Genomic DNA, 12,708 nt, shown 5'->3' with positions numbered 1-12,708 from the left:
CGACCGTGGCGCCGCCTACACCGCTCGAGCGTAGCAACGGCGCCAACATGCGCTCCTCGCCACCCCGTAGACTCTTCTCGAGCGAAAATGCCGCTGAAGCACGGCGCGAGGGCCCACGTGATGCTATTAGGCCCATAGCGACGCGGCGTCGGCCTCGGCCAGAGCGCGAGAGGAGGCGGTGGCATTCATCACAGCGTGACGCTACTTTACGAAGTTCAAGGGGCTTTAATTTGGACCACGTGGGGTTCTTTAACGTGCACTTAAACCTAAGGACACGAGCGTTTTCGCATTTCGCCCCCATCGAAATGCGGCCGCCGTGGTCGGGATTCGACCCCGCAAGCTCGTGCTTAGCAGCCCAACACCGCACCCGTTTCGAGGCTCTATAATACGTATAAAAGCGTCGCGAGAGAATTACTAAGATTGGTTCGCAAAGCAAAAAGCTCCAGCGAATCGATCATATATATACCTTCATGTGGTATGTTTGACATGTGATAGAGACATGTTTCCGCTGTAGCAATACGGTGTGTCGCTACATTGCTTCCCTGCTAAGAATCTCAACGAATGCCCTGCTAAATTCTTTTTTTAACTTTTAAATTAAGTATTACTCATTCAATATGACCTTCCCGATTTTGTTTTAACAGGCAATTCTACGCTATTCAATGCTATTCCCATAGATATTAGGAAACTTATGCTCCATATTAATTTGAAATAATCCGCCCATTTCTTAGCCAATCCCCCATCGTGGATAGGAGCCACACGTGTCACAGGCTACAACAACTAAGCGCATTACCATCGAAAGTCAGCGCGAGATGGTTTCTCCGATCCCTAAGCGGCGAGACAGAACTCTACAAGGTGTATTAGTCGGCGAAAAAAGCTTCACATTATTGTCTCCTCTCGGAGACATCAGCAATGAAATAGTGCGCTTCACGGCCTTCTACTCGGTCATTTTAATCATTCTTACTGTGCTTTATATTGTGCCCATGAGGAACAATGTACACCATGCTCCAACCATCAGTGCATCGAGGTTTGGCGTCGGCATGAGCTCAAGATCGGGTAGTCCTACTGTCGCAACAGCCGACTTCGCAGAGTGCAATATTTTGGGCTGCATATGGTACAGACGACAGTACAATGTCATGCGACCCTATGCTGCGCCAGTTTAGATAGCCATGATCATTCAGTAGGTTTGCCCTGGACACCTCCAGCTCTTGTGTGCCACACAGCGACGATGTGCATCTTCAGCAACCAACTCTCCTCAACAAAAAATATCTGTATAGTGGGTTTGTTAACCAAAACGACATGGTGCAAACATTATATTAAAGAGGAGACTTGTTCTTGGCACTGCTCAGAGGCGCTGCTTAGTCACGAAGTCGAAAGTTATTCACCAATAGCCATCATGTTTACATGTAATATACAAAGAAAAAAGGAAGACAAGGATTCTGAAAGTTGAAACAACTTGGTAGCCTTTTGAACGCAACTGTAGGCTCTATGCATGCACAGGAATACTGTTAGGCTTAGATGTTCATAACAGAATTGTCTAGTGACTAAGCAGGTTTATTTACTTTACACGTGTTGCAAGGTCCTTTTAATCCTGCCAGAGTAGCTCATGCTTCAATTAAGACAGACCCGATGGAATCAATCTTGTACATATATTGGTAATTCACAGCACAAGTCACGAACACCAGTAAATCACAAACGCAAAGAGCAGGTGAAAATCACAGACGTTTTATTCATGAAAGCCTAACTATGAGTGCATGGATACATTCCAATGTCTGCTCTTAAGTACTATTAATTCTTTGGTCATTTGGAACTAGAAGTAGTAACTAATAAATATGTCCTCTTTCTTTGCAAGTGTACAGTTATTGCAAAACACTTCTAGGATGCCAAAAGAAGAAAAGTCCAAACAATGTATCAACATGAATTTTTGTCCCCAAAGTTGTGGAAGGACTATCAGAGGAGATGGATACAAGGGTGGAAAGCTTAATGTTTTGTAGTTATTAGGAACTTGGAATGTAAAAAAATCATGATTAGGAAAAACAACATACACATAAAATGGTAGAGACTTAAGTTTTATGCGTTAACCTAAGTTTTTTAGTATAAAAGCGAAGGAGAGACAGCACCATTTTAGCTCTGAGAGACCTGTGCAAAATTGAAATGCTTCATTAAAAGGTGGTCAGCCACTCTGCACATGCCTTCGATTTTTGCTCTATGCGCTTAACTACACTAACTTATCACCACAGCAGAAAGCTTCAAAGTAATGCAATTTCTGTTTGGACTAGAGTCTGCATTTTTGACTTCAGAATTATCACATGATATGATGTCAAAAGTAGAGTGAAGACAAAAAGGTCTATTTTTTTTTAAGGTTTCACCTGAAAGAGTTTTCTAGAAAAAGATTTGGAATAAATATTTATATATATAAGTCATTTCTATGTGTCACAAAGAAGAACAATATTATAGACAGCAACAAGAATGCTATAAGCACGGATGCTCCAGCCTGTAAAATGTGTGAAAATGATAATCCTTCCAAATTTGCATACGACTGCCGCACGGGCATGCTCTGGATTTGCATGCAGCAAAGATGGAAGTAACAAGTCAATTTGTTAACGCATGTGACACATAATGCATTCATCACAGTAGCACTGGTTGAGCTGAATGACAATCTTGCCAAAGATTGAAGCCCGTGAAAACCTAGGATTGAGTAAATTAACAGAACAAAATAATGCTGCAAACAAAGTTTAGACAAAAAAAAATGTAGCACATAATTTCAAGGAGACAACAAAAACTAAATCGATCACAATTTTAGGCAAATGCAACATGTCAGTTTAAAACAAAAAAAATCATAAAAGGAAGTTTAACACATTCAGTAGTATGCCAGTTCACATTTTCCAGTGCAAACACGTGTGCACAGATGAAAAGTAAACAAAACAAAAAGTTCCACATTTGATGCAGAAATACTACTCTTCATTCAAGCCTGCACCCAAGTGCTATGTTGTTAGCATTTAAATCTTGAGTCAGCAAATAAATGCACAGTATCCAGAAGAGAGAAACCTGGCGGTAATGGCGGGGAAAAAGCATATGCCTGGAGACAATGACATCGGTCAGCAACACCAACTGAACTTTTTACAAAATCTACGAGGACTGGTCCTTGAGAAAGAGTAGCAGCGGTTGGGAGACTTCTTTCCAGAGTCTTCGAGTCTTGGAGACGTGACAAGTAGAGAGCGAGTGGTATGGAAAAAAGTGCTCTGGTCTCGCATGCTGCCTCTTCAACGTACTGACAGCACAGGAGGGCACCCGTAGAAGTGTGGAGAAATGTAGCTTCTGTGCCCTCTGCTACAGTGATTCTATTGCTTGAAAAAAAAAAAGTAACTCTTTCTGTTACCCCTAAGGCTCTAAGCTAGACTCCTATACATGGTTTCGATCTGGGGCAGGAAGTATTTCCGGCACTCGGGCCGCTTAGTCTTCAGAGTGGGTGTCAGAAGGCCATTGTCGACACTCAGTAAGTCACTGTGCACATAGATGTCCTTCAGCTGTGCATGAAAAAAAAAAAGGAACACATTATTCCTCATTCTCTGACAACAGTTTACGGATGCAACTCAATACATAAAAGGGAGGCTTTGGTATCAGCAAAATGAGACATTTGTTATTGCTTGAAAAAGCTGAATGGTAAAACTCAGTACTTCCCAGTTTTAATGTAAAATTCAAGTAAAGACTGCAAGGATATTTTATGCACCGCTTCTTCCAGCAGTAATTTGTTATTAGTAGACAAAAAATATGTTAACTATCAGCTTAAAAGCAGTGTTATGCAACATTTGAAACAAATATGAATCGATCACTTGTTCACAGGAAATGCCACAACATAATCTACTTGAGATAACAGTGCTTTATACTGAGAGCAGGCAACATCATGGGTGTGGCAAACATTTCAGCATTTCTAGACACTTTCTATACACTGTGCTTATAACGTGTGCTTTTTTTGTTTCAATTGGGCCGAAAATTGCCTGCACAGTGTGACTGAACATGAAACCAAAGCCACCTTCGAAATGTTTGTATGCTTTACCGCATAAAACAACTGTGTTGTGGTGACGCTGAATTATGAAAAAATCGCAGCAAAGCTGTTTTTATGAAACCGCCCACTAATGTGCAACACATATTCGACCATTGCATATTTTTTTTCACTAACATATCGGGTGTGCATTTGATATCGACTTTGTTTATGAGATTTAATGTTGTTTCTACAATAATTTTCTGCTTCAGACACAAAAAAAGCAGGTGCGAGTTTGATTCGGGGGCATGTTAGATTAGGTCAAACACTGCCACATGAATCCGCGGTATGTTTTGGTGCTTTTTCCGCATCTTGTTTAATTTGACCCGCCAGATAATTAGATCAATTTCATCAGCCTCGTCAGAGTCAAACTGACAAAATTTAACTGCTTACAGAAAGAAAAGGCAACATGTGCATAAACCGGCTATTAATATCTCTGCTTCAAAAGGAACTGTCTTATAATTGTAATAGGTAGAGTTGTTTCAATGTTCTTGCTTTCTCACATTGGTCAGTGAACAGTGTTATTAATGTTAAAGTTAGGTGATTTTGCCATATACTAGTGTGTGCAGTTATCTTGCAGGTATAACTATGCTTGTGTTAATGCAAACAAACCCTTAGTTGTGAGTCCGTGCATGTTTCATCTTCCACTCTCTCTCTTCTGTATTCTCTTTCTACTGTTTTTTACAATATGACTGAAGATGCTTTCAAAGTACATTTTTGTGCAAAGAAACATGGTCATAGTGAAAATTGGCCTTGATGTATTAATCAGTCATATTAGGTCAAGATCTCTTAATTTTCATTTTTAAGAAATTTTGTGTGTGCTCGTCCATGTACACACAGTTTATTACGAAAAACACAAGACATGTTTTTTGGCAGTCATATTTCTGAAATGTAAGCTTACTGGCCTTTGTTTCTTTGTTATATGCATGGAAATATGTATTTTACACACAAGTGTAACTGGCCAGGTAGTGCAGTCAGCGAATGTTTGTTTGAACCAGCAATGGAAGCAGAGGAGGAAGGCACCTGGAGGTGAAGACAATCGCATGCCAAGGAGAGTATGAAGGAGTATGGGGAGCGCACGACAAAGCAACACTACCTAAAGGAAAGGCTAGGTGACGTTGAGCAAAGGGGCAAAGGAAAAACGAGGCAAAGCGTCGTGGAGGAGGAAGGCAGGCGGAGGCGCGCTGGGTTGACCTCCACTGGCAGTTGCTAGAGATTTTGTTTGCGATACAGACGTACCGGGTTAGTCATGTGATAACATCATCCTGGCACACTGTATGCTGTGTGTGCAAGTGAAAGCATGCGACGATGAGCCGACGATGGCAGCTCAATCTCGCATGCGCAAGTGCAAGGAAAGAAAGCGAGGGGAAGCACACCGTTTTTCCTTGGGAGAGGTGTTGTACTCCAGTGGCTGCTGCATACGGCACGGCCGCGCGAGCCTTGTGCCTTGAATACAATTTGCAATGCGGACAGTGTAGGCATCTAGGCGCACCAAGAGCCAATAGCTTCGGTGTGCTATAGCACCCTTTTGCTTGAGCATCACCCGCATTCACAAAGTGAAATGTCACTGTAACTTTTGTGATTCAGTAAGATACATTTCAAATTCTAAATTTACCATGTACAATTCTCTGTGTGACAGCGATGTACAGTAGTGCTACTTGATTGGTTTTACTTGAGGTACAGGAGCGCGTACATAGAGACCCACACTGGAGCCACACCCAACTCGCACTGCCCTCACTGGGACACATACAGTAACTCAACACCACTGCACCGAAGCATACGCCACACCAAACGATGGTGCCACCTGGCAAGAAGCAAGGCTGTGCTTCGAAGCACTGCAATAGGCAAAACTCGAGACACCAACTTCTCTCACTTTTTTCCTCTTCACCAAGTTCGCCTACAATGGCAGTATTTTTTTGCCTAAAACAAATTTTGGAAAATAAATTCAGCATTTCTTGTGGTTCAGTTTTAACCAAACATGCTTAACTCTAGCTATACAAAACACCCTTCTATCCTCTGAGCAACAACTGAACCTACCAGCTCAAAAGACTTCAGCCCAGACAATTTTCCAAGGCGACAGAGGTCATCCAGAATGGACTTCTTGACAATCTGTTGACATATGTGGGGAGAATGAAAGTAAAAATTAACGATATTGCTCATTACTAGTGCCAGTGCTAGGTAGCAACATTTTAAAAATCACAATATTGTGGTACAAATTTATTTGCACTAGGAAAATATCAGTGATCAACCACTCAATAAAAATTTTTCTAAGTACTACTTCCGAACTGCCATACTGCACTGATCATATTCTCAGATTAACAAAGCTCACATCAGCTAATTTCAACATTCACACCAGACTAATATATATATATATATATATATATATATATATATATATATATATATATATATATATATACAAAAATTTCAGTCATGAATACCAGTGCATTTAATTAAGACAAAAGCACACATCTTGATCACTGCAGCACTTACATCTTCATACTTAGCACAGTGTGCAAGAAAGTATTGGGACACATCCACCACTTACATTATTCCTGCAGAGTTCCTGAAAGGTGCCCGATATGGAGTTTTCTGCTGCCCATTGCATCAGATACTCTTGATCAGGCATCACTACTGCAACAAGGCAGGACTGCAAAAGATCGAAATTTTGATGTCAGAATCAATACTTTAGAAACATATTCCGAACACATGCAGCACGTATTAAATTTAAGCCAGAACATGTGGAGCTTTGTTCAAAGTTTCTTAAAATATTACATGGCTGTTTTCAGTTACATTTGCAGCTCCGTCTAATGGAATTCCCTTTTCTATCACAACATCAAGATTTGTCCCATCTTGGCTTTTAGTTTGGTTTGTTTCTAATGTACCCCATATCCTGGTTTAAACGCTATATGCCATACATGAAACGTATCATTTATGGGCCTTATGAATGCCCAGGGTTTTCCATGCACAGGTTAAATTAGGGCATTCATAAATGCCCAGGTTAGGCATAGCAGCTCATTTAATGTTCGGTTGCATGGAGAATTAGGCTTTCTCTTAACTTTGAGTACTGAAAAATGCTATCAGATGTTAGCATTCTCACAGTCACGCAGGAATGCTCCAGATACAATGAGCATTTTCTCGTTTGCACACTCAGTGTTTGTGAAACATAAGAAAACATATATAACATGGAAATTTTCAGTACTGGCACAGTTACAAAGCAACCTGGGATCAAGTTGGATGTATGTAGGCTGTGCACTCACATAAGCTTTATTTACATGAATGTTACATGAGCGGTTTGTGTTCAGCTTGACCCAACCATGTTTACATGTATCTAGCCAAGGGGGTTGGGCGAGACGACAGACCTTTTGCTTGCAGTTTGACAAAACTTCCAATGCTCGCTGGGCCCAACCTACTAGAGTTTAACCCCACAATGACTGAATACCATTACAGACCCAAGGAAAATTAAAACAACCTGTTCACATTATTTCTGGTCATAAAGAGTACATTGGTACAAAGAAAACAGAGACATCTATGTCATCATCATCATCAGCCTATTTTTTGTCCACTGCAGGACGGACGCCTCTACCTGCGATCTCCAATTATCCCTGTCCTGCGCCAACCGATTCCAACTAGCACCCACAAATTTCCTGATTTCATCGCCCCACCTAGTCTTCTGTCATCCTCGACTGCACTTCCCTTCTCTTGGCACCTATTCTGTAACCCTAATGGTGCACCAGTTATCACGGCTATACACGTTTGCTCTCCGATTCAAACTGCTCTCTTTCCATCTATTAACGTGATGCCTAGCATTCTTCGTTGCATCGCTCTTTGCACGGTCCTAAACTTGTTCTCAACCTTCTTTGCCAGTATCCAAGTTTCTGCCCACATGTCAGCACCGGTAAAATGCACGGATTGTACACCTTCCTTTCAATGATAATGGTAAGCTTCCAGTCAGGAGCTGACGATGACTGCCTTATGCACTCCAACCCATTTTTATTCTTCTGTGAATTTCCTTCTTATGATCAGGGTTCCCTGTGTATAATTGACCTAGGTAAACATACTCTTTCACAGACTCTAGAGGCTGACTGGTGATCCTGAATCTTGTTCCCTTGCCAGGTTATTCATCATTATCTTTGTCTTCTGCGTGTTAATCTTCAACCTCACTCTTACACTCTCTCTGTTAAGGTCCTCAATAATTTGTTGCAACTCATCTGCAGTGTTGCTGAATAGAACAATGTCATCTGCAAACTGAAGGTTGCTGAGGTATTTGCCATCGATCCTAAATCCTAAGCCTTTCCTGTTTATTAGCTTGAATATTTCTTCCAAGCATGCGGTGAATAGCATTGGAGAGATTGTGTCTCCTTGTCCGACTCCTTTCTGTATAGGTATCTTCCTAATTTTCTTGTGTAGAATTAAGGTAGCTGTGGAATTTCTGCAGATATTATCAAAGATATACTTATGTATGCGGTCTGTATTCCTTGATTACGTAATGCCTCTATGGCTGCTGGTATCTCTACTGAATCAAATGCCTTGTCGTAATCTATGAAAGCCTTATAGAGAGGCTGATTGTACTCTATGGATTTCTCGATTACCTGATTGATGACGTGGACGTGATCCATAGTAGAGCATCCCTTCCTGAAACCTGCGTGTTCCCTTGGTTGACTAAAGTCCAGTGTTGCCCTTATTCTATAGGAAATTATCTTGGTGAATATTTTATATAATACTGGGAATAAGCAATCGGGCCTATAATTTTTCAATTCTTTAATGTCTTTCTTTTTGTGGATTAGTATAATCTTTGCATTCTTCCAGTCCTTTGGGACCCTTGAAGTTGATGGACACTTCGTTAGAGAGCAGCCAGTTTTTCAAGCATTATGTCTCCTCCATCTTCGATTAAATCTACTGTTATTCCATCTTCTCCTGCCATTTTTCCCTGTTTCATGTCTTGCAAGGTCCTTCTAAGCTCATCGCTAATTATTGAAGGAGATTCTGCAACCTGTTCATTACTGCTTCGAATGGAGCTATTCTGGCTCCTCTGAGTACTGTACAGGTCAGTATAGAATTCTTCCGCTGCTTTTACTGTACCTTCGTGATTGCTGATGATATTACCCTGCTTATCTTTAAGTGCGTACATCTTGGTTTTTCGTATGCCAAGTATTCTTCTCACTGATTTCATACTGTGTCCATTTTTTATGGCTTCCTCAGTCTTCCTGACGTTATAATTTCTAATATCCCTTATTTTCTCCTTGTTGATCAGTTTTGAGAGTTCCGTAAATTTATGTCAGATTATGAGGCATGCCATGGTGAGGAACTCCAGATTAATTTTGATTGCCTGGGGTTGTTTAACATGCACCCAATATCGGGCACAACCACCACAAAGAGGTGAGTGCAAACATTCGACCCTCTAACTCCAACACTGGAGTAGACTGGCAGATAATTTTGACACTGTGTCAGCAAAAACAATAAGCATTGAAATGCTAATGCAACATTGCGGCAGCCAAAGACACTTCGGAGACCATACCATGAGACGATTGAAAGGAAAGAAGGTCTTTACGGGAAAAGAGCGCTAAAAAAATTGGACAAGAAAGACAGAGAAAACAAGCACCGGCACAGGTAAGCTGGGCGGAGGTCGCATCCTCCATTAGCCAACACTTCCCACGGAGTGAAGAATATAAGCACATTCTTGTAGAAATTAAACTGAAAGCTGACTTAAATAGCACTAAACACGAATTTGAAACATTCAAACGTCAGGTGGAATTGCTGATAGCACAGATGGGACCACAGAAACCCCACCATCCACACAGTAGCAACAACACCTACAACACTAACACATGAGGGCCCCTCTACAGACTTCACCACATTCACCAATATCACCTGCGACACTCTTCGTAGAGCTACAAACAACACTTACAAAGGAAATAAGGGACATGTTCGCTCAGATGAAGGAGGAACTACAACAACATATACAGACACAGATACAACCCATGTACAAGAAGTTCCAAGAGTTCAAACAGTACTGGATGAGTCTCTTCAAGGAGTTAAGGTGACCCACAACTGACAATCTAGCATCAGTGACAATAAGCTGAATGTCAAATACATTGTAAACACAGACACTGAGGAAGGAATTTCAGGTACTCCCCAACATGACTAACAGAACACCCAGACAACAAGAAAATCTTGCTGTTTAGCAGTGGAACTGTTGCTCGCTACATCATAAACACGCTACACTTGCACAAAACATCAAGGCAGTGCTAGACCCACCCGACCTCATTTGCCAACAAGAGTTTGGGAAAACACCGAAACCCATCGGGGGTTATCACTGCCTTTACGATGACCCAAATCACCCAGCTGTAGCAAATCTAGCAAGGAAGGACAGCCATAATCGCGACCGTAACGCCAGGGGTCAAAACACACAATCAAATAGTCACCATTCGGAAGTTCAAGAGAGGATGCCCTAAATGTACATTGGTACACATGTACAGTCTGCCTAGTGAACGCAGGGCCGATTTTTCAGCAAACTTGAACCACGTATCCACCATGCTTTCACAGCGAGACTGACTGATTCTCCTTGGCAACTTTAATGCATGGCACACCGAGTGGGGGTACAAGCAACATATGACCAAGGGAATCAATCTGCTCCGCACCACCCAGGCCAACGAGTTACTGTTGCTCACACACCCGGGAGTTCCTGCAAGGATGGGCAGCAGCGATGCTCGGGACACTATGTCGTATCTCACCTTTATAAACAATGACAACGGTCTTACCTGGAGAAACTGCAAGAAAAACTTAGGCAGCGACCACTACATACTATGCATGACAGTGAACAAGGCAAAGGTCCGCCTACATTTAGGGATGGTCAGGCTAACGGACAGAAAGAAAGATTAAGAACGCTAGCAGATGGCCCCCTCGACACCTCCTATGGCAAAAGTATGGAGCAACTTCCCAAGGGAACTCTATACTGCGACCACTAACACACCCCACTGGACACACTGGCTATAGACAACCATCTAGCACATCGCTGGGAAGCTCACAGAAGTCTCACCAAGCCGTGGAAAAGACAGCACCACAACCATACGCTAAGGCAATTAATCGACAGAGAGAAGGAAGAACCAAACACCTATGCTTGAACACTCAATAACAACAACTGGCACAGCTTCTGCAACTCCCTTCTGCAACTGAGCACCAAGAAGAAAAGGTCAATACTGTTATGCATGCTGGATCCGACCAGAATGTGCACCAAGACAGCTAATGTCATGCGGCAATTCATAGAAGAGTACCAAGAGGCTGAGCTGCTGGACCAACCCAAGACCATCTACACCGGTGAGGCACAAACACCCACAACAGCACCCAAAGAGTACCATGGGGAAGCCAACGAAGCCATAGGGTGCAGAGAAAGAATCTTCCATTACATTCAAAACTTTTGCGTGACTGCACCATGACAACTGCGCTCGGAGCTTCAAGGCCACTCCCATACGAACTTCCGGGCTGCGACACGTCTCAGAGTGCAATATTGTCCCCACTCCAGTTCAACATTGGAATAAGCAAACTCACCCAAGAGTTGCAGGAGGGCTTGGCGCAGCAATCTACGCAAATGAGATTACACTTTGAGCTACCAAAGGCTCATACAGGGACAGACAGAACACACTTTAATGAGCCCTAGACACGGTCGCATCAGTCAAGCCAACATGAAATGCACTCCGAGCAAATCAGAATACATACATATTCGACCACCAAGGAGCAGAGCCAACAGAGCTCTGCCACTACAAATACTTCTCAAATGAGAACATATCCGAAGAGTCCAGCACCTGCGAGTGCATGGAATGTATATACAGGAAACGGGCAGTGCCGGCATCACTCTGTCCAAACTCAAGAGCATGTTGCACAGCGTTACTGGCCTTATTAACCAAATTGCATGTAGCCGAGAGAGAATGATGGAGATGGACACAATGAAACTAGTGCAGGCCTTCTTCATAAGCAGAATCACCTACGCTCTCCCTTTCCAAGCCGCCCGACAAACTGAAATCGACCAAGCAAGTTGACTAATCCGGATTGCCTGCAAGGTGGCACTCAGCCTGCCTGAACACATGAGCATAGATCACCACAGAGAGATGGGCACACTGAATACATATGAAGAACTCGCACAATCACAATCGTGACCCAGCGGTAAAGACAACACAACACCTCAGCAGCGCCCCATGCTAACACGACTATGCTACCCCATAATGCCACAGTTCTGTGGAGACGAGACCACACTTATGGCGCGCTCACACTGAGGTATTCGGCGCCTGGAGCGGCGCAGAACCCAGTTTGGCGGCAGAGAGGCCGGCCAGAATAGCCCCTTCCGCGCCGATCGCACCCAGACCGATTTTGGAGGCAGCTGCCGCCAGATTCCCCTACCACGGACCAATCGGAGCGCGACTCAGCAATTCGAAAGATGGCGGCCAAGCCCGATGCGCTCGTCATATCGCAGTCTTCGAACGCGTCACAACATCGAAAATGCTCATCGAATTGGTGCGTAACCGCACTGTCTTTTCGACAAGTGCCACGTGAAGCACAAGGACTAAGCGACCTGACAGGGTGGCGTGATCAAGCTTCGCGCACTCTTGCAAAGCAGGACGAACCCACCAACACCGGTGGCATTCTCTGCGGCGAATGTTTCTGTGCATCACTCG

General features: G+C 43.0%; 1 protein-coding gene across 9 annotated transcripts in view; it reads right to left on the bottom strand.

The window, feature by feature from the left end:
- Nucleotides 1-1,701: 1,701 nt before the first annotated feature.
- Nucleotides 1,702-12,708, bottom strand: part of LOC135909416 (long-chain-fatty-acid--CoA ligase 5) — a 181,439-nt gene continuing 170,432 nt past the window's right edge. For all 9 annotated transcript variants that reach the window (XM_065441357.2, XM_065441359.2, XM_065441360.2 and 6 more), the window contains 3 exons: nt 6,588-6,689; nt 6,077-6,148; nt 1,702-3,524 (listed from right to left, as the gene is read on the bottom strand). In XM_065441357.2, coding sequence (XP_065297429.1) covers nt 3,387-3,524; nt 6,077-6,148; nt 6,588-6,689 — 312 coding nt within the window. In that variant the 3' untranslated portion in view covers nt 1,702-3,386. The remainder of the gene's footprint in view (nt 3,525-6,076; nt 6,149-6,587; nt 6,690-12,708) is intronic.

The sequence above is a fragment of the Dermacentor albipictus genome, chromosome 1, assembly GCF_038994185.2.
Source record: "Dermacentor albipictus isolate Rhodes 1998 colony chromosome 1, USDA_Dalb.pri_finalv2, whole genome shotgun sequence".
Classification (NCBI taxonomy): domain Eukaryota; kingdom Metazoa; phylum Arthropoda; class Arachnida; order Ixodida; family Ixodidae; genus Dermacentor; species Dermacentor albipictus.
The sequence above is the reverse complement of the archived record's forward strand: the minus strand, read 5'-3'. Positions and strand labels throughout refer to the sequence as shown.